The sequence below is a fragment of the Lynx canadensis genome, chromosome D4 (assembly GCF_007474595.2).
Source record: "Lynx canadensis isolate LIC74 chromosome D4, mLynCan4.pri.v2, whole genome shotgun sequence".
NCBI classification, from domain to species: Eukaryota; Metazoa; Chordata; class Mammalia; order Carnivora; family Felidae; genus Lynx; species Lynx canadensis.
Window position 1 is genome coordinate 62065330 of NC_044315.2, and position 23896 is coordinate 62089225.

Genomic DNA, 23896 nt, shown 5'->3' on the forward strand with positions numbered 1-23896 from the left:
AGACACTGCACTGGATTCTGATAACCTAGAGATGGTCACACTATGGAACCTACTATTAATGAAATAACAGGCAAATACTTCTCTGAATTTGGAAGAGGAAATGATCTTTCTAAGCAAAAATTTCATTCATATGACTACATGAAAATTAAAAACTTCACTGTATCAAGACACTACAAACAACATTAAAATAAAAACCATGAACCAAAAAAAATACCAACAATTTTCTATTTGCACGTGTGTGAAAACGGCAGTGACATACTGGTAAGTCAAACGAAAGGACACAAGATGACACAGACTGTGATTTTTGCCTCTTGGTTGTGGTTACCATCATCTGGACTTAAGCAGCTACTTCTAAGTTTAGACACTTAACTTCTGAGCCAAGGGCTAAGAGCCACCTAGACGCTCCTTATTATCTGGCAAGTATCAGGTTAATTTACACCCCAGAAGACCTAGGAGCTTGGCTGGTCTGACTCAGGTAGGAGTGGTGATCACAGACCACTGAAACATTGTTTTGCATTTGGGTCTTAAAACGAATGCAAAACAGAGAGGTAGATCTGGCCTGGGGATAGGAGATCTCTAGTCTCAGCTCGGCTACTAAATCCCTATCTGACTTTCAGCCTCTATGTCCCCATCTTTAAAAAGTTTGGATTAATAGAAGATGCCTTAAGGTTCCTTTTATACTCAAAGTCTGTGATTCTGTGAATTAAAAAATATGAATTATAGATTATAAAAAATATAGATCATACTATACATTTAAATTACACTTAAAATTATACACACTAAGAAATAGCAACTTACCCCTGGTGGTTTGTAGATTATGTTGTCTCCACTATATCTTTCTGGTTTTGAAACAGCTCTGATAGGAAGAGAGAAGTAGCGATACTCAAGAAAAATAATAGCAGTAATATACTTGAATGAAACAGAATTGGCTAGCTGTTTTGCCATGTATTATAATGACTTGAAATATATACTTGTCCATCATCTTTCCTACTTATAAGACTGTGCAATACCAACAAAACCATATATTTAAAGGAAAACTTTAATCCAAGGCACATTTTTTTAAAGGAAAATTTTAGTTAGCTGTTTTTGTGACTCAATATTTTATAAATGTAGAATGGCAGTTTTAGCACTAAAAAGCTATTTTTGACACCAGCCTGTTTCCAGTAACTTGGGGTCAAGGTCATTGATGTGGTCACATAGATCAATCAATCACAAAAACACATTATTTGCTTGCAAGTCAGACAATCATGAATTCTTTTTAAAACCAAAACTTATAAAAAAAAAAAAAAGTAGATGAACTGAAATAACCTAGTTATTTAGTTCCACGACAACCAAATTTTTTATGTGTTCACTGTTTTTTCCTATGCCTTGTACCATATATACTCTGGCACATAAAATGTGTCCATCAATATTTGGTGATTGAATTCTAAAACAAATTCCAAGTCAAATGGGTAACTTTTTTTCTAAATTATATTTGGATTACTTGAACAGATTTATCTCCATTTTCTAACTAGAGTAGTACAGGAGAGACGTGCAAGGGATGCTAGCTGAGACTGATGCCAATGGAACAAAAAGGAAGAACACACTTCACTCACTCATTCGTTCATTCATTCATTCATTCCCTATTCACTATGTGCTTCCTTTGTATCAGGTATGGTCTTGGCACTGGGTACACAGCAGTGAACAAAACTGACAGTGCCTGTGCTCTTGCGAAGCTTACGTTTTGGTAGGAAGAGAGACAAGCAAATAGATACGTTTATTTTGGGTGATTGAAACCAAAAAAAAAAAAAAAAAGTGATCTGAAGAAAACTAGGTGGATAAAGGCTAATAAGCTGGATGACGGCAGTGTTATTTTATTTTTTAATGTTTATTTATTTTGAGAGAGCGAGTGAGCACACCCAAGCAGGTAACGGGGGGGGGGGGGGGGGGAGAGAGAGAGAGAGAGAGAGAGAGAGAGAGAGAGAATGAATGAATGAATGAATGAGAATCCCAAGCAGGCTCTGCATGGTCAGTGTAGAGCCCTCCAAGGGGCTCGAACCCATGAACCGTGAGATGGTGACCTGAGCCGAAATCAAGAGTTGGACGCTTAGCCAACTGAGCCACCCAGGCTTCCTAGCAGTGTTCTTTTATATAAAGTTGTCAGGAAAGCTCTGGGGAGCTGGTGTCTAGGAGAACAGGAAGGGCGAGGGCTCTGCTGCCTTCAGTGTGCCCGCAGTGTGTGAGGACGCAAGCAAGCAGCCCGTACAGCTGGAAAGCAGTCATGCGAAAAGCAAGGCAGGGAGCAGTTCCTTTGTTATTTACTCCTACATTGATCTCCAAAAATCACTGATAGTGTTTACAACAAAACACGCACACAAAATCTACAGAAGCATTAAAACAAGGATGAAGGTCACAAAATGGAAAGGACACACTGTGCCAGAAACCTGGGCTCTACTCAAGATAGGCACCAAAATTAAGTCTAACAGTTATTGGCCAAGGAAAAGAGAAATAGTACTCCAAAAAGTCAAAGTATGGTGGAGAACACCCCCAATGAAAAGAAAGGGGAAGAACTACTGAATGATTCCATTGAGAGAGAAAGAAAAAAAAATAGGAAAGTCAGAGAAATCAGAATGATAAGGAGCAAACCAGGGGGATTCAAGGTAACACAGTTCAGACATAGCAGGAAAAAACCAGGGTAGTTGAGTGTCACATCCTTCAGAGAAACTGAAGAGGATTAAAGATTGAAAAAAAGCCCACTGGACTTGGGAATTAAGAAGCGTTTTGTGACCGTGTGGAGGGAAGTTTCACGAGAGTAATGAAGGTAAAGTCGGCTTCCAAAAGAGTAAGGATTTTTCACTGGTTAGAGTTTAAGAAATTCAAGGTAGCCTAACATAAACTAGTCTTTGAAAACATTTGGGAATGAAAAGAAAGAGACAGGATTATAGCTCAAGGTCTGGAAAGAGAGAATCATGTTTTTTGGAAAAAGAAAGTAGTTCATGAAAAGGGTCAGGGTGAAAACATGAGAAAGCAAGGACAACTGATGGATGAAAGCCACAGAGGTTCCTGAAGGGATGGTTACAAAGACACAAGTAAAGAAGTTAACCTTGGGAAGGAGGACTCTTCCTCTGGGACAGGGAAGGGAGAAGAAAAGGTGGTGGAGAACCTGAGATTAACCAAGACAACGAAACCCAGTCTTCTTAATGAGAAAGACTGGGAGTTGTTTCAGTTTGGAAACCCCACAAGTTAGCGTTTTGTGTTAGTAAATGAGCACGAGAGGTAGTCGTTAACTTGTCCATTCTTTTCTGCTCACCCATATTCTGAAGCAGAAGATGGCACAGAAAGAAGAATAAACAGAACGCTTGAAGAGGTCAGACAGGTGTAAGGAAAACTGGTTGGTGACTTTATGGGAACTGAGATCATCTCCGGAGAGTTCATCTTCCGAAAATGACCACACACAACCAGAATCTAACATGGCAGCCAAGCTGACCCACTGACACACTCTCCATTAAGATACTTACCCAAATGCAGAAAGAAAGGCACAATCGTCGTGCAAAATATTTGCTACTCTTTCAAAAACTCTATAGTTTTCTGAATCCTTTTGCTCAAAATATCCAATGATATTTCTTTTGCTGCGCTGTAAAATAAAGTATGTGATTATTTTGCAAACATATATAGTGCTATAAACATATTATTTCATTCACCCAGCTGTTGTTCAATTACATATAAACGGAGTAGGACTATAAATGCATATTTTGATTTTAACACCTAGTCCAAAACTATTGAAGATGACATGAAGGCTGAAAACAATCTTAACTGCCATCTAATGTTATCATAAACATTTCCTTCTAGCAGCTCATTTTAACTAATCAGTGATAATCTATTCCTAAACAGGGTGACTATTCTTAAAATAGGACACCGGTTCACAACGTATTACAGTTGGTAGAGTCTTCTTCATGGGTCTGTCATATTCCTACAAATTTAGGCACAGCCACGTGCAAGATCCTGTCCACCCTTTATCCAGGCCATTTCTCAGGCTTGCATTTGCAGCAAGCAACATGGGAGTGTGAGGTAATGTCTCCCTCCGGGACAAGCAGCAGGCTTACTGCTGGCTCTGAAACGGGAGTTCTCCTGCAACAGAACCCACAGCATGTGCAGGCACCGGTCTGGACCCTCCCTGTCCCCTCCACAGGACTTGGAGGGCAAGGACACAAATGCAAACCTGGTCCCATTGTTTGCTGGGATGTGAGCAATAATGTCCTTTGTCTCTGACGCAGGGGCCTTGTGTTTTCTGAAAGCATCCATGAAAGGGTAACTAACTGCCTAGCTCACTAGCACGTAAAAGTCAAATCTCAAAACCGACCCTGACAGCCCAAAGCCCCAACTCATTTTTTTTTTTTAACACTACTTAGTATATAATGGAAAGGGTTTTTATTAAGGGAAGGCTATTTTAGATGACACTAAGTTATACAAAGAACCGACACAGAAGTAATTAGAGCAGATAGCCTGAGGGTCTCCACTAAGGAAAATCTGGAAACTCTGGTTGCATATACCCGTATACCTGAGGTTAACTTCTAGGTTTCATAACCCAGGCTACTCTTTGCCCTCAATTAATTTAAATTAGTACAGCTCTACTGGATGCTATATATTTTATCCAAAGGCTCAGTAAAACATTAGCATTTCCCTCTAGAATTGATTCAAGGAAAATTCAACTCGCTAAGTATGTATATGTCAAATTCACTGCAATAAAATATAAGAAAATGTTCAGGTTCTTTGATTGCATAAGAATCTGTTTACATCAACTAAACAGGCAATGTTCATTTGATCCAGTAAAAGTTAACAACTTACATCAAGAGTGGTGATTTCTGCTAAGTCATGAAGTTCTTGAACGGGGTCGCTTTTTTGTTGCCTGATGTAATCTGCAAGTGCTTTCACTGATCGCTGACCCCTGTATTCTCTCTTCATCATCATCCCATTACGAAATAATTTGAGGGTTGGGTATTTGCTTATCCTGTATCTCTGGGCTATATCAGCTAAAAGAATGAAAAAAAAAATTAACTTCACCTTCGTACTTGGTCTGGGTAAGCGCATTAGCCCAACAGTCAAAAACCTTAAAATTATTTAGTGAGAATATTTTGGTTCATATAATTATTTTTCAGTGTTAGAGAAAAAAATTAATCATGGCAAATTTATATTGATTAAGCGCCAGGCTCTGGACATATATTGCCTGGTTTAAATCCCAAATCTGCTATTTATTGGTTGTATGAATTTGTAAGTTGTATCAACTCTCCATGCCTTAGTTTCTCATCTGTTACGTAAGGATAATAATTTCTACCACATAGGGTAGTTTTAAGGATTAAATGAGATAATACAAACGCATGACACAGTAAACTCTTAGTGTTAGTAAACATTATAGATTCCAGAAAGTAATCAGAATGTGCAAAATTCCGATTCTGAAAATAGTTACTCACCTTACTTTGTACATGTGAGAATCTCTTACAGCATTTAACAAAAGAAAACTAAATTTAAATTTAAACTACTTTCAAAGCTAAAAATATTAGATTCTTTGCTAGAAGAATTATTCACAATCCCAAATCCACAAATTTTGTGTTAGCTAATGCAATAAAACCCCAAAGTCAGCAGTATACACTAAAAGAAAAGTCCCTTTATTATGACCTATGGGTATATTCCTAGGCAGTGGAGATTTTAAAAAGAACACACACACACACACACACACACACACACACACACACACACACACAAATCCTTAAAATTATGAGTGTTTATAAGTCTCAAAATAAGAATCTACATCAAAAGGTATACTGATCTCATTTGCAGAAATCACAATTACTAAGATATAGACCAAATCAGAATGTAAAAAAAAGTATTTCTGTTGTTATTTCCAAGAGGTGGCAAATACAAGAAATCAGTATCTTCTAGGCACTAGAGAAGCTCAAATACCATACTACTCACATACGTGAAAATGATAAAAGATGCACTGAATTTTTTAAATGAAGGGGACCTGAGAGGGCAGTGAAGTGGCCTAAAACAGGTGACATTTTTTTTTTTTATTAACTGAGTTTTTAACGGAAAGCCTGAAGGCAGGGGCACCTGGGTGGCTCGGTCAGTTAAGTGCCCAACTCCTGATGTCAGCTGAGGTCATGATCTCACAGTTTGTGGGATTGAGCGCCACATCTGGCTCCCAGCTGACAGTGTGGAACCTGCTTGGGATTCTCTCTCCCACTCTCTCTGCCCCTCCCCCACTCAGAGTCACGTGTGCTCTATCTCTCCCCAAATAAATAAACTTAAAATAAATAAATACATAAAATGAGAGAATCCCAAAATGGTGGCACAACAAACCATGGAAATTCTCTTACCCCGCCTCCCATTCTAGTGACTATAAAACCCAACAGAACTGCAATAAGGCTGTGCCGACCTCCTTCATTTTCTAAGAGGTTCTATGGTAGAAACAAGTGTACTAGAGCGTATGCACATACATATGTGTGCTGACCGTTTCATGGGTGTATACACTCAAACATGGGTGCTCAAACTTACCAATCTGTACATTTTAAATATGTAAGTTTTCTATATGTCAATTATACCTCAATAAAGCGGTTTTAAAAATCTAAATGAATACTGACTGTACAAAACAGTAACAGTTATGCCTTGTGGGGTTTGGCACAAGCTAAAATACACGATGACACCGGCAACATATAAGCTGGGATAGAGGAGGTGAGAAGGAGGCTAATGACTCTAAGTATTTTAAGGTTTTACACTGCCCAGGAAGAGGGGAAAGTACTTATAATACCTGGTCAGTCAAGGTTGTATTCTGTTTTCTCTAGGATAAACCACCAGAGAAAGTTAAAATGATGTATTAGAGGTTAAGTAGGGAATATGGGTTCTCAAAGAAAGAAGGCTACGTTAGACCACATAACACTCTGGTGAACTCCATGGAGGATTTACAAAGGAGGATATCACACTTTACTACTAAAATCCTTTGAACAAAGACAAATACAAGCAAACAAGGGAACTACTGGTTATATATGAGGCCAAGGAGAGTATTTTATTCACCAGATCACAGAAATCTGAAATAATAGTAAGATATCATAATATACACATATTTAATAGACACTAATCTGTTTGGATTCGAAGCTGGTACTTCTTGAACAGAAGACTAGTGGATATATCACTACCAGCCCTTTTTCAACCTGATAGGCTATAATGAGAAAACACACCTTTGAGGTGTCATGAGAATGGTGGGTTCTATCACCTGAGCAAGGAATTAACTTACTTAAATAGGTGCTACAAATTGAGAGTAAGAGTGCTTTCACAAGCAAGCGAAAGTCTTTTAAGATAAACAGAGGCGCTTGTTATTAGGCAAAGGCCACAAAGGCTTAGGGTTACCCTACTTACAAGAAAACCAGCCCAGGGAAATAATAAAAAGAAACTTTAACTTCCTAATGAAAAAACACATTCAGTCCCTAGCACACTATATGGTGAAACCTAGCATATCATAAAATGAGTGCTTACAGTGATACAGAAATGAGAACATAAAATGTTGTTAAAATTAGGTTAAATAGTTCTACTGGCCAATGCCACAATGCTCTGCTCTGGAATATGGAAAATGTCTTTTTAAAAGTTACTGTTTCGGGGCGCTTGGGTGGCTCAGTCGGTTGAGCGTCTGACTTTGGCTCAGGTCACGATCTCACGGTCCGTGAATTTGAGTCCCACATTGGGCTCTGTGCTGACAGCTCAGAGCCTGGAGCCTGCTTCGGATTCTGTGTCTCCCTCTCTCTGAGCTCCCCCACTCGCACTCGGTCTCTCTCTCTCTCTCTCTCAAACATAAATAAACATTAAAAAAATATTTTTAAATAAAATAAAAAATAAAAGTTACTGTTTCCCCTAAATATCCATCAATAAAGGACTACTTAAATAAGGTATGGTACACCCATACAATGAAGTAGTAGGATCTTACATAAAGGAACAAAAAACATCGCTCTGTATTGCTAAAGAGCAATTACCCAGATACACTGTTAAGTAAAAAAAAACAAGTATATGAGATATATATAAACAAGTATGTGAGATATGAGTATACGAGATATAAGCAAGTACATATAATCTTTGGGCCCACCCCCCCCCCCAAAAAATACCACCAATGGGAGAAAAAGCAAGAAAAGGTCATAGATGGAATTTAGTTTTCCCTGGCTATACCTTGGATTTATACTTTTGATTTTGGAACTATGGAAATGTTTTTAATAGTAAAATAAAATTCATTTTAAAAAATTGTAATACTAGCATTGTTATTTTGAAATAAACACACATATTATAGATAAAGCACACGAGCAATTATGCTAATGCCACTAAGAGTCAAGATTTTCAGCATAAGAGAAAAAAAAGATACAAAGAGAAAACTAAGAAAATTAAGTAAAAGCCCTGTAATATTTAATTTGAATTGGAACTACCAGCAAAAAGCCATGATGAGAACTGGCCAAAGCTACCAAATATTTAAGGAATAAATAATCCTATTTCTGCACAAAGTTTTCCCAAAAACTGAATAGAAAGGTTTACTTCCCAATTCATTCTATGATACCAGCATTACCCTTTCTCTAAAACCAAAGACACTGTAAGAAAATTACCAATATCCCTGATAAACAAAACTAGAGAGCTTAAACCAGTGGATTTCAACACTTAACTGTACACCTGCAGGAATCTAGACAGTGTGTTACTGGCATAAAGATAAACAGATTAATGGAATAGAAACCAGAAATCGACCTACATATACATATAGAAGTTATCTTTGACAAACGTGCAGAAGTAAAATCTAACTATATACTAGTTATAAAATACACATCTAAACATAAGGATGCTCAAAGCTTGAAAGAAAAAGGCTGAGGAAAAATATCCTGTGCAAAAACTGATCAAAAGAAATCTTGTATAGCTATCTAATAGTAAATAAGCAGATATTAAGGCAAAAACCAGTGCTACAGACCAAGAGGGACCCTTCATAATAAAAAGTTCAATTCCACAGGCAGATACAATTCTGATTTGTATACATCAAGTAACAGCCTAAAAATATATAAAATAAAAACTTACAGAACTACAAAGATCAATCTATAATAAAATTTTTAACACATTTCTCTCAGCAACTGATAAATAAAAATAAAGAGAATTTGAACAATGCAACCAAGAAACTTGACTAAACTGGCACAGAGAGGACAAACTACCCCGAGGCTGTGGAATACAAATTCTTTGCAGGTGTGCACACCATGTAAAAAATCAACACGATGAGTCACGAAAAAATTCTCAACAACTTTCAAATGATTCAACTTATGAGAATTAAAAAACTATACAGACATTGATCAGAGATGAAACCACAAAGAGAAACTGAATGATAATGAAAATACATATCAGAATTTGCCGCATGTAGCCAAAGTGATACACAGAGTAAATTTATGACATTAAAATGGATGTTAGAGGGAAAGGGCTGAAAAACAGAGCTAAGCATTAATCTTAAAAATTTATAAAGAGAACAAATTAAAAACAAGGAATAGAGAAGTGAATGAGAAAGATAAAAGCAAAAATTAATGAGGTGGAAAACAAATATACAATAGAAAAGATCAAAAAAGCCAAAATTTGGTTTTTGTTAAGACTAATAAAATTGATAAACCACTAGAGAGACCGATCAAGAAAAAAAAATGAGAGAGAAAACAATTAATTTAAGGAATGTAGCAGGAATATTTAACTTGGATATTAAGAGAATATTATCAATAACATAATGACAATAAGTTTGGAGATTTAGATAAAGTTTTAATATTTCCATTATTTCTACAAAGACATCCAGATGGCCAACAGACACATGGAAAGTTGCTCAACACTACTCACCATCAGAGAAATGCAAATCAAAACCACAATGAGATATCACGCCATACCTGTCAGAATGGCTAAAATCAACAACACAAGAAACAACAGGTGCTGGCAAGGATGTGGAAGAAGGGGAACCCTCTTGCACTGTTGGCAGGAATGCAAACTGGTGCAGCCACTGTGGAAGACAATATGGAGGTTCCTCAAAAATTTTTCAACAGAACTACTCTATGATCCAGTAATCACACTACTGGATATTTACCCAAAGAATACAAAAACACTAATTTGAAAGGATGTATGCACCCCTATGTTTATTGCAGCATTATTTACAACAGCCAAATTATGGAATCAGCCCAGGTGTCCACTGACAAACAAAGGGATAAAGATGTGGTATATATGTACAACGGAATATTATTCAGCCACTAAAAAAAGAATGAAATCTTGCCATTTGCAACAACACGGATGGAGCTAGAGGGTATAATACCAAGTGAAATAAGTCAGTCAGCTAAGATCTCACACATACGTGGAAATTAAGAAACAAAACCAACAAGCAAAGGGAAAAAAGAGAGAGAGACAAACCAAGAAACAGACTCTTAACTACAGAGAACAAACCGATGGGTACAAGGGGGGGTGGAGATGGGTGAAATAGCAGATGGAGATTAAGAGCATACTCATCATCATGAGTACTGAGCAATGTATAGAGTTGTTCAATCACTTTACTGTCCACCTGAAATGAATATAACACTGTATAGTAACTATACTGGATTAAAATTAAAAACTTAATTAAAAAAATTCCCATGAAAGCACAACTTACCAAACTGACACCAGAATAAATAGAAAACATAAGTGGTCCTAAAATTATTAGGTAAATTGAATCCATAATCCAAAGCCTTCCCACAAAGAAAACTCCATTTCTAGAATGCTTCACCATCAAGTTTTACCAAACATTTAAGCAGCCAATAATGCTGTTTATACAAATGTTCCAGAAAATACAAAAAGAGTGAACATTTCCTGACTAACTTTATGAGGTCAGCATAATCCTTCTGCCAAATCTGACAAGGAAATTATGAGAAAAGTAAAGTATATGTTAGTCTTACTCAAGAACACAGATGCAAAACTTGAAAATATTAAACTAAATTTGGCACTGTGTACAAAGGATAATACATCACAAGCTAGATTTGGTCTAGCACTTCAGTTTAACGTTTGAAAATCAATTGATGTAATTCATGACATTAACAGGATAAAAGAGGAAAATTGCACTAAATGCCCCCCCCCACGCCCTTATCCACAAGGGATATGTTCTCAGGCCCCCAGTGGATGCCTGAAACCATGGGTAATACCGAACCCTTTATATACTATGGTCTTTTCCTATACATACAGACCTATGATAAAGTTTAATTTATGAGTTAGGCACAGTAAGGAGATTAACAACAACAATAATAAAATGGAACAATTATAACAATACACTGTAATAAAAGTTACATGAATGTGGTCTCTCTCTCTCTCAAAATATCTTCTTGTACTATATTTACCCTTCTTGTGGTGATGTGAGATAACATGACTATGTGATGAGATGAAATGAGATGAATGATGTAGGTGTTGTGATGTAATGCTAGGCTACTACTGACCTTCTGACAATTCATCAGCTTTGGAACTGTACTTGACCGTGAACTGAAACCACAGAAAGCAAAACCACAGACAAGGGGGACTACTGTGCCTCTCAAAAGAAGCAGAGAAACATTGGATAAAATTCAACATCCATCCAGACTTAAAGGTTTTTGGCAAACTAGCAACAGAAGGGAACTTCCGTAATCTGATAAAGGATATCTAAATAAACAACTACCAAACAACTTGACAGTAAAATACTGAAAGCTGTCCTGCTGAGATCAAGAAAGAAATACAGATGTCTGCTATCCCTTCTGTAAGAACACTGTAGTGGGGTTCTCAGTCATTTAATAAGAAAGCATACATATATTGGAAAAGAAATAAAAATGTTATTATTTGCAGCCAATCTTATTGGATTCACAGAAAATTCAAAAGGGAATCTACTAAAGAATTTCCATTTCCAAGTGGGATGTAGTAGGTAGCAGAAATCTACTGCTCCTGCTGTGACAACTAGGGAAAAACCGATTTTTTAAAAATCACATTTTTACAGACATCAGACACCATGAAACCAATGAAGACTACATGAATTAAAATTCTAGGAAGGAAGGGACCATTCCTAAGTGAGCAAAAATCACCCACTGGCTATTTTCTTTCCTATACGTTTACTATGCAATTCCTCTTAGAAATTAAATCTGCCATTTGCAGCAATGTGGATGGAACTGGAAGCTATTATGCTGAGTGAAATAAGTCAGGCAGAGAAGGAAACATCATATGTTTTCACTCATATTTGGATCTTGAGAAATTTAACAGAAGACCATGAGGGAGGAGAAGGGGAAAAAATAGTTACAAACAGAGAGGGAGAGAGGCAAACCATAAGAGACTCTTAAGTACAGAGAACAAACTGAGAGTGGATGGGGATGCGGGGGAAAGGGGAAAATGGGTGATGGGCATTGAGGAGGGCACCTGTTGGGATGAGCAATGGCTGTTGTATGTAAGCGATGAACCATGGGAATCTACCCCAAAAACCAAGAGCACACTTTTCACACTGTATGTTAGCCAAGTTGACAATAAACTACGTAAAAAAAATAAATCTGCAATTGGTGCAGATTTAGGGCCGAGGATTATGCGTGCACAGACAGCAAGAGAACTCAGTGAAGCTTTTCATAGTCACCTGGGCTGGAATGGTGGATGATAAGGACCCTGAAACACACAGCAAGTTTCCCCCAGAGGATATTTACTGAGCACGTGGGAGGCACAGGAAGCTGAAGGCTGGAACAGAAAAGCAGAGTAACATCCCTATGGCCTCGTGGTGCTTAGGAAACAAGGTCTATTTGTGGAGAGGGCCTGCATCAGCATCAAACATATAACCAAGACATTTGCAGATTTTGAAGCTGCGAAGGCTAGGAAGCATCTAGATGATGAAGAACACCATGAATTTTTAAGAAAAATTGGAAGATTTCTGTGACATATATTAGAGACAATAATATTCAGAATACATAACAAAATCAACAAAAGGACCACCAGAAAGATAACCGGACTAAAGGTATTAGTTGATTTATAAAAAATTTTTTTTAATGTTTATTTTTGAGAGAGAGAAAGAGAGAGCGTTAGCAGGGGAAGGGGCAGAGAGAGAGGGAGACAGAATCTGAAGCAGGCTCCAGGCTCTACGCTGTCAGTACAGAGCCCAACGCGGGGCTCGAACTCACAGACTGTGAGATCATGACCTGAGCCAAAGTCAGACGCTAAACCAACTGTGCTACCCAGGCGCCCCTGTATCAGTTGATTTATAAAAGAAACACAGTAAACATGTAAAAACATGCTCACCTGTAATCAAGAGGTTACAAATGAAAACCACCAGAAAACATTTTGCCCATCCTATTGGCAAAATAATAATTAAAAGTTTTTAAATTCATTAATATGAAGCTCCACAAAGGGAAAATATTCCCACTAAGTCCAATTTAGGTACATAGTGTTAATAAGGCTAAACTCGCCTAGCTGGTGCCTAATTTGCCAGTAGAAAGCCAAGGAATTTTTCTAATCCCCAAAGGATTTGGCAGAAAGTTTATGACATAGACCTATTAAGAAAGGGACTAGTCTAATTGGAAACATCCATTTTCTATTTGTGGCCTAAAGGTCAGTATGAAAACGGCCAAGAGGCACTGCTGGAGTCATTAACTTTCTTAAATTAGTGGGCATAATGGGCAAGTAGTGTGCTGATAGCAAACATGCAAAAACCAGAAGTAAAATAAATAAGGCTATAGGTGTACTCCAGACAGACTTAAATTCTAGGCTAATGGAGTCTGAGTGTTACCTGACATGTACAAAGCAGCCACTGAGCAGTAGAAGCGGGCTGTAAAAATATTCACCTGGCAGTAAATCTGGGAGGAACAGGGAGACCAGTAAGGAAACTACTGCAACAGACCTGGCAGGTGTACCAAGAGTCTGTTTACAAACTTCAACATTACAACCTCTAGGTTGCCTTAAAATTCTAGTTATGGATAGAAAAAGATCGAATAAGACTTGAAGACTACTGGAAGAACAGACACTTGCCTGCTTAATTCTCAAACAACATCATGGCAGCAGGTACGCTGCATAATGAGGTGGCTTTTAATTATTAAGGAGCAAAAACCTTAAAATTACATTAATCAATAATCTCAGACATAAAGGTGACTTTTTACAAGCTTTGGTCAAAAATGATTTTAAGATAATTATAACGTGACATTTTGACAATATAACAAAGAATGATTTAAGGGGTATAATAAATGTTTTTTTTAATTAACTGGATGGATCAAATGTTAAAATGCATGTCAAAGGAATTATAAATTTCAGAAGGTTAACAGCTCGCTGATTAGAAAATTAGCATGTATTTTTGCTTCAGTGGTCACTTTTCCTTGAAAGGCTCTGCCTGCCTGCCCGCCCACCACCTTGCTCACTCAGGCCCAGCAGGGTTCCACATGGGAAAAGTGCCTCAGCTCTTATCTCCGCAATGTGTCTCCCTGCTGTGATTACCCCTGGCAATGACTTCAACAGGAAGGTCTTACTGTTCTTCTGGTTCAGGGAGGAGGACCACTGCTGCCTCTGTATTTTTTCCATTCCCAAACCATGCCCTCCCCACATGGAGGGAAAAACAACAGGAACGAAACACCACAACAAAATAAAACCCTAAACAGAAAGATTACAAACAAAGCCTACAGGCTTACTCTGGATTCAGGCTGCCACTGGGCATCCAAATTCTGTTTTGTGCACATGAATTCTTCGGTGGATATTTTCTTCATCTTCTTCCTTTTACTTTTTTAATGGAAATATATTTGATATATAACACTGTGTAGCTTAAGGCATACAACATGGTGATCTGATACATTAATAAATATATATACTGTAGTATGATTGTCACTGTAGTATTAGCTTGCACCTCTATCACTTCACGTAACTAACGTTTTTTGTGGTGAGAATTAAGATCTAGTCTGATCTTAGCAAGTCTGATGTTTTTAATATTCCAATATTGCTGTTTATAATAATTTTCTTATTCTTAATGACTCATTTACATATTGGTCTAACAAACGCTTCCCAATTTCCATTGTGGAAAGTTCAAATTGTATGGGAAGGCACACAGGTAAGAATAACTCTGGTATTTGGGAACATGTGCTGCTTAGTTCAAGGTGAGTTACAAAGTACTTTCCTAAAAATGCTAGCTAGCAAGAGTCTGAATGTTCTGCACCTCCCAACAGATAATGTATGAAATGGCTCTTGCTGAGTGCCATGCACCCTACAGCCACTGGAGGTCAGCAGAGATCCTGGTCCCACCAGGGGCAGATTGATGGGACTTTCTCCATCTAAAGCAGCAGCACCACCAGGGAGAGAGATGAATTTAACTTCCAAACTCCCCAGACAAGGAGGATGCAGAAGATGAGACAAAGGGAGACCATGAACGACAGGTGAAGCAAAGGCAAGTTTGAACTGTGTATATGTGTAGAAATTTTGGAAAAGAAAGACAATTACAAAGAATAAAACAGGAACAATTTGTAATCCAACCACCACCGAGGAAAACCACTGTTAACATTTTGATTATATCTTGCTGACTTTGATTAAAGTTGCTTAACAAGCAGTGACATGTTTCAATGGAAAGAAAAAAACAAAAACCTCTAAGGTATTCAAAGAGTTAAGTGCCAGCATGAATACTTCCAGAATGGGTATCAGCAGCTTGGAAGAAAATCCTAGAAAAAGCAGGATAACACTCTTTAATCAAGAGCATTACCAACACTCTTAATGGCACAGAAGTCAATATTGTGTGGAAAAACACAAAAATCAATGACTCAGAATTGAAAAGTGGTGTATAACAGTCAGATTCTGAATGTGAAATTGTTTCAGGATTACTTGAACAAATTTATTTTCCTTTTTGGGTATACACACTAATGATATGACCAAAAAAATCTTTAAGTCTAAAATAGCTCTTATCATAAAAAAATTCTAAGTGATAGGAAAGCACTGTGTTGTATAATTTTTCGGTGGTTTGTTTTTTTTTTTTTTTTTTCAGTTACAGATAAAAGTGTGCCTTGTAATCAACGCCAAGTTAGTTTTGATGAAATATTGCAGAAAATACTTAATCATACTGTTGGGAGATAATGAGATAACTTATTTGAAGTACTTAATGGAATACCTACAAAACTAAGAGTTCATAAGAGCTGGCTACTACTCATTACATTTATCCATCCATCTATTCAATAACTATAATCGTGCACCTCCTATGTGCTAGGCATCATTCCAGTGCTGGGGACACAAGGGTAAAAAGACAAGGTCCTTGCTATTATAGAGTTTACATTTATTATTATAGAGTTTTATTTTATGGAGTTTATAGAATTTACATTTATTATTATTATTATCATTATTATTTTATATTATTATCATCACTATTACTATTATTGCTGCTACTTTGTTTCCACAGGCTAGAATCTTAAATGAAATTTGTAAAAACTTGTAATACAAAATACATGTAGCAAAAAGATGTGTGGATTCCGTAAGTACAGTATAAGAGAAACCCTCTATAGTTATTGGTGACTTACTATAGAGAGTTTCTCTTATACTGTACTTAGTATACTTAGTATACTTAGCATACTTCTCTTATACTGTATACCAGAGATGTAGAGATTCCTTTCATGGACCCTCCAGATGGGACAAACTAAAAGGGTGATTGTGAGCTCTGTGACATGGATGAAACTTGGCATCTTAGTCCTATGCAGGATGAGGGAGGACACCTGTTCTGCTGCCATCACAGGACATAAATGCCCGGTGGGTAGAGAAGAGGTTGTTCCACATTTTACTCCTTGATTCTGTTTCTTTAATTGCCTCGACTTCCTTTTCTTTTTTCTCTTCCTCCTACTTTGTTCCCTTTGTTAAATGCAACACGGAGGGGTGCCTGTGTGTCAGTTAGGAGTCCAACTTCAGCTCAGGTGACGATCTCACGGTTTGTGGGTTTGAACCCCGCGTCGGGCTCTGTACTGACAGCTCAGAGCCTGGGGCCTGCTTCAGATTCTGTGTCTCCCTCTCTCTCCACCCCTTCCTGGCTCACGCTGTCTTTCTCTCAAAAATGGATAAATGTTAAAAAAAAAAAATTTTTTTTAAATAAATGCAACAGTGAAGAATTCAGGGACTTTGGAAGTGAACTAAATTTTAACCCTAGATAAGGGTCATTTAAGCTACAAGTTTTACGCTGGGGTTTCAAAAAATATACCTCAACTTAAAACGTTGGAAACTTCTTGATGACACTTTAGTGTTAGTCGGAGTTCAAAATTCTGCTTCCAAAGTTCCCAACCTCCCCCAACCTATTTTTTTGTTTGTTTGTTTTGGTGGGGAGACAGGTTGGGGGAGATCAAAGCTGACGCATCTAGCTCACACACAGAAACAAAAGGGCTGACTGGGTGAAATCAGCCTGTTACACCTACCTTTTGCCTTCTTCCTTTCGCCAGTTCTAAGTTCTCAACCTAGTTAGCTGAACCTTTGAACACAAAGTCCTAAGAAGGGCATATAAAGAAGTGAAGTCAAGATAGGGCAGAAAGCACTCCACAGGATGCTGATGGGTGGAAGAGGGAGAGAGAAGGAAAAATACAGGCAGCAAACTGAAGAAGGCTACCCTGTGACTGCACGGAGATGGGTTTTCCTGGTGGACTAGTAAAGTGGCGCAGAGGACAACTCCCAAGGAATTCCCAACACGTTCTAAGGAATGAGTACATGCATTGCCTCCCTAAGGAGCTACTTTGAAAATACTCACTTGGAATGTTTTTTTGAAAATTAGAGCCATTACATTTTTATATTGTCATATAATTATGTTGTTTGTTTTCTGACTTTATGGTCTCACCTCATCCTTAATTCTTAAACAGGGCTGACAAAAGAAAGACACCAGTAACACAGCAATGGTGGAAATTCCCAAATGCAAGACAATATACAAAATTTATGGCTTAGACAGATTTCACAACTCAATTCAGACATGGGTCACACCTCAATTTGACGTTGCAACACATTATGAAGCAATGAATAGTCATTAAAGATTTAAAAAATTCAGTGCAAGCAACGGCTGATTCATACACTCTGCCTCATTAATTTCTTCCAAGAACCTATACTGGGTTTTATCAAGTCTCTCAGAATTAACTGATAAGATAAGCCGGTTTCCTTTAATTTTAGCTAGTGGTGGGGATTTCTATTTCTTAATATTAACCCATCTTTGTATTATGGGCATACAAGCCACTTGGTAATGGGAGAATATTCACAAAAGCATATCTACCTTCCATGATACCCAGTGGTAAGGCAGACATGCTAATGTCAAGGAGATGGCAACTTAAGAAAGAAGGTAGTTTTGGGACCAATAAAATGGCCTCAACTGCCATACCTGCTCACGGGAGGTTTTACTGAAAAATTCAGACAGCCACAGAGAGAACCGTGCATCAGTTTCCAAAAGTCATCGAGTGACTCTAAGTAGCCCTCAAGATGTCAGCAAAAGTCTATTCAAGAAAATTCTTTTTACATTCAATGACCCTCCGGAAGGTCATTTATCACAGTGAAAATAAGCAGAAAACGCAATTAACAGTATCACAATACACCTGTACAGAACAGATTTCAAGCTTCTTCCAAACACATTTTCTCAAAAATTCTCAGGCAACAAGACCCTCCTTCCTGCTTCTTAACCAAAGACAAATTACAGGTCCAGAGACTTTTTATACCAACTTCTTATTCTGAACATTTTAAAACTTACAGAAAATATGAAAAAGTAATAGAATGAGCACCTGTATACCCTAACCTAGATGTAACATTTTATCACGTTTGGTTACCACATTTCTCTCTTGCTACACACATGCACTCACGCCTTTTATGGCAAAGGCTGACTCAAGTTCAGTGATTTTTAAGTCACTTGTCCATGTATGTGTAACTTTTATAAGTGGTGGGCTTCTGGTATTAGAACACAGAGTTCTTACCTTTTTGTTTTTTTAAGTTTTATTTATTTATTTATTTATTTATTTATTTATTTTGAGAGAGAGAGAGAGAAGGACCAGGGGAGGAGGGGAGAAGAGGAGAGAGAGAGAGAGGGAGGGGAAGAGAGAGACAGAGACAGAGAGACAGAGAGAGAGAATCCCAAGCAGGCTCCACACTAGAGCCTGACACAGGGCTCAAACCCACAAACCATGAGATCATGACCTGAGTGGAAACCAAGAGTAGGATGCTTAACCGACTGAGCCACCCAGATGCCCCCAGAGAATTCTTATCTTACTGGAGGGCTGGGCCCCACAGTATAAAACAATAATAACAGAAACAACAATACCACATATGATTAATTTCATTTTTGTTTCTACATTGACCCATTACAAAGAATTTAAACAGACTATGATATAATTTGTTACAGACATTTTTAGTAATTTTTATATAGAAATTGGGTGAATTCTCAGCTTCGATGAGAAATCCAATTTAACTGACTTTATTTTGACCTCAGGATACTAGAGTTGCCTGGGACGCACTGTGTGCTCCTGGGCTCCGGTCTGGCCCTTCCACTTACTGTGGAACCCTCTGGCAAGTCGCTCAGCCCCTCCAAGTCTTTCAGCGCCTTCATCTGTACAGTGATGGCACACTCCCGCTCTCTCAAAGTCTCACGTTCATTCCCACCTCAGAAACCTCACACCTGCTCCTCCTCCTGTCTGAAATACTCTTCTTCCCTTATTTCCCTTAAGAATTTCTACTCTTCCCTCAGGTCTTGTAGGTCTGTCTCAGAAAGCATTCGCATTACCTCACAGCATCCAACACCTCTCCTCAGAGCAGCTATCACAACGAGCAACTGTGTATTTGCTACTCTTGCTTTCTGGGTAGATGTGGTTCGTTGCTGTATCTCTAGAACCTACGCGTGCCACATGACAAAGGGTATGTATGTAAACATTTCTGCTGGGTGAAGGAATAACACTATCTGACTCAAGGGGCTGTGGGGAAGAGAACCGGAATAACGCATGTGAAAGCACACCTAAATCCAAGTAGACGCTACATCAACTGTTTTTTTCCGGCAATTTGACTAGAAACTTTTTACAGGAACTTTTCCAAGAAATAACACTCTTACTTCGGCTGGGAAGTCTGGGTGACACAGTGCATCAGAAGCAAGGCAGACAGACTAAAGTATCAGAGGGCAGGACAGAGCAGGCTGCCATGATGCCAGAAGGTGATTAATGAGAATGAGACATACGTGGGTGGGATGATAGCTGCATTCTGAGGTCACCTTCTGCCTTTGCTAAAAAAGCTTTCTAGAGATCTTCTGCCTCACAGAAATTAATCCTGAAGCAGCAAGTAGGTACACCTGGCTAGAAAGAATACTGGAAGGACATACAGACCACATAAAGTAAAACTGCTTTTAGTCACATACAATAATTGTCTAAATAGAAAATCCTATTGTATCTACATAAAACCCATTAGAACTATTAAGTACCAGTTTATAAGATCAATACACAAAAAATTAGTTGTATTTCTAGCAATAATCAGAAATTAAAATTTAAAAATCAATGCCATTTATAATAGCACCAAAAAATAAAGATGTGTGAGACCTAAGAAAAAACACCAGACAAACCCAAATGAGGGATATTTTACAAAACAGCTAACCAATGCTCCTCAAAATGATCAACTGTCAAGAAGACCTGAGGTCTAAATGCAATATCCTTAATCTTGGAACAGAAAAAAGAACATGAATAAAACAACTGATAAAATCTGAATAAAGTCTATAGTTTACTGATGGTAATACACCAGTGTTAGTTTCTTACTTTTGACAAATGTAATCTTAATCTTAATGTAATATGTCAGCATTTGGGTAAACTGGGTAAGGACTATCAGGGAACTCTCTGTATTATCTTGGCAACTTTTCCCCCTCACTTTGGTTAGAAATTAACAAGCTGATTTTAAAAGTCATACAGAAATCCAAAGCAACTAAAATAGTAAAACCACTTTGAAAAAAAGTACAAAGTTGGAAGATTTATACACTACTGACTTCCAGACTTATTATAAAACTACAGTAATCTAGAAACTGTGGTACTGGCATAAGCATAGACAAATAAATCATAGACAAACACCTCAACAGTACAGAACTGACAAATGAGAAACAGATCCACACATATATGGTCAGTTGATTTTGGCAAAGATGCAAAGTCAATGAAGAAAGGACACTCCTTTCATCAAATAATATCACAACAGCTTGATAACTATAGGCAAAAAAATGAACTCTAACCCACACATTGTGCCACATGTAAAAATTATCTCCAAATTTGGATCACAGAGCTAAAAGGAAATGTATGATCTATGGATCATAGAGCTAAATGTAAAACTTCATGCTATGAAATTTATGAAAGAAAACATACCAGAAAATCTTTGTTATCCTGGGTGAGACAAAGACTTCTTAGATACAGCTTCAAAAGTATAATACATTTTTTAAATGGATAAATTGGAGTTCATCAAATTAAGAATTTGATGAACCCAGGGGCACCTGGGTGGCTCAGTCAGTTAAGCATCCAACTCTTGATTTCGACTCAGATCATGATCTCAGTTTGTGAGTTCAAGCCCTGCATCAGGCTCTGCACAGACATCACAGAGTCTGCTTGGGATTCTCTCTCCCTCCCTCTCTCTCTGTTCCTCCCCACTTGTACTCTCTCAAAATAAATAAATAAACTTAAAAAAAAAAAGAATATATACCCTTCAAAAGATACTCTCAAACATTATTGGAGGTCTCACACTTCCTGATTTCAAAACTTATTATAAAGCTACACTCATCAAAAAAGTGTGGTACTGGTATAGAGATAGATATATAGACAGATGGAACAGAGAGCCCAGAAACAAACCCTCACACATACAGTCAAATGTTTTTTGATGAAGGGTACCACATCATTCAGTGGGGAAAGGACAGGGTCATCAACAAATGGTGTTAGGAAACTGGATGTCCACATGCAAAAAAATGAAACTGGATCCCTACCTTACACTCTATACAAAAATTAACTCAAAACTGAAAAAGGCCTAATCACACAATCTACACTGTAATACTCTTGGAAATAAATGTAGAAGAAGAGTTCCAGAACACTGGGTTTGCAATGATTTCTTAGCTATTGCCCCAAAAGCACAGGCAACAAATGTAAAAACAGATAAATTTGACATCAAAATCTGTAACTTCCAGGGGCGCCTGGGTGGCTCAGCTGGTTAAGTGTCTGACTTTTAGCTCAGGTCGTGATTTCATAGTTTGTGGGTTCGAGCCCCACATCGGGCTCTGTGCTGACAGATCAGAGCCTGAAGCCTGCTTCGGATTCTGTGTCTCCCTCTCTCTCTGCCCCTCCCCTGCTCATGCTCTCTCTCTCAAAAAAAAATAAACATGAAAAAATAATAACAGTAATAAAAATGAATGATAAATGCAACAATCTCAAAATAACCAGGCCGAGTAAAACAACAACAACACACACATTCAAACACATACACACACACAATACAATGTATGATCCCACTTATACATAATCCAGAAAATGCAAACTAATCTCTTATTAACAAAAGCAGTTCCATGGTCCCCTGAGATTGATGGGGGAAGAAAGGCAACACAAAAGGAAACAAAAATTTGGGGAATGACAGATATGCTGATATTTTGATTGTGGTGACGGTTTCATAGGTGTATGCATGTGTCAAAACATTAAATTTTATAATTTAAACTTGTGCAGTTTATTTTACCTTAATTATATCTGAATAAATCTCTTAAAAACAAAACCAATCCTACCAAAGAACAATCTACCTAACAGACATTTCTCCCGAGACCACAGGATTCTTAAGGTCCTTCCAGTTCAGAAACTCTACGTTATAGCTGGCGCAAGAGAAGTGACCCAGGGCACAGTCTGTCTTATAATCTCTAAAGAGAAAGTGGAAAATGTGAATAAATCATCAATAAGGATTTCATAACATCACTTTTAAAAAGTGAAGAATTGCACAGAAAAGATAAAATATTTAGAGAGAATACACAATGTCTCAGATATAACTTTCATTGGTAAAAAATTGACTTTGTAGCTCTATCTGGTAGATCAAAAAGCATCTGAATTATGGCTGTTTACTCCCATAAAAAGAGAGGCTGATCAATAGTAGTAATGCCAGGTTTATCTCAAAAGTAAGTTAATCTTAGTTTAAAAAACAGAATAAATAATATTTATGGTTCAACAATAGTTCATTTTTCTTCCCAATGACTTTAAGTTTAAAAACACAAGTTCAGATTTTATGGTCCGAATTCAGTGAAAGTAGGAACTACTGTCTGTACTGTAATGTCTAAATAAATACATAAAAAATAGAAAGATTTAAAATGAGAACCCATACCAAAAACATCATATCTGTCGGCGAAATGTAGGAGGAAAGATCCAGAAAGCAGTGTGAAAATGCAGTCCACACCTGTACTGACAATCTTTTACTGCTCCCTTCATCCTATTTAGTTATGAATCTCAAAAGACAGAAATTTGGGGTATGGTTTATAAAATACTGAAATACTTTGCCGTTAGCCATTTCTCCACCAGTAAATCCCCAAAGTGTTTGTTAAACTGAATAGAAAGACGCTAATAAAGCTAACAGGTCTGTAAAAGTATTTGGTCAGATCTGGATTCTAAATCTGGCCTGACTAGACATTAAGCTCTATGATACTGAGTAAGGCACTTGACTTCCATTTCCTCATCAGTAAAATGAAAAGTTAGTGCACACACACACACACACACACACACACACACACACACACAAATTCTAATTGTCAGGCTAAGAGCAAATGACAGGAAATTTGCAGAATGGAGCGTTCTGTACTCAGACCAACTTGCCAGTAACACGAGGCAACAAGCTTTTTTTTTTTTTTTAATGTGTCGTTTATTTTTGAGAGAGCGCAATTGGGAGAGGGGCAGAGACAGAGGATCTGAAGCGAGCTCTTGGCTGACAGCAGCAAGTT

The 23896-nt window shown here is 37.6% G+C and overlaps 1 protein-coding gene across 1 annotated transcript in view; it reads right to left on the reverse strand.

Moving 5' to 3' along the window:
• ERP44 (endoplasmic reticulum protein 44) overlaps positions 1-23896 on the reverse strand; it is a 96088-nt gene that overhangs the window by 25574 nt on the left and 46618 nt on the right. The window contains exons 5-7 of the mRNA XM_030294437.1: positions 4825-5009; positions 3498-3613; positions 799-856 (exon numbers count right to left, since the gene is read on the reverse strand). Coding sequence (XP_030150297.1) covers positions 799-856; positions 3498-3613; positions 4825-5009 — 359 coding nt within the window. The remainder of the gene's footprint in view (positions 1-798; positions 857-3497; positions 3614-4824; positions 5010-23896) is intronic.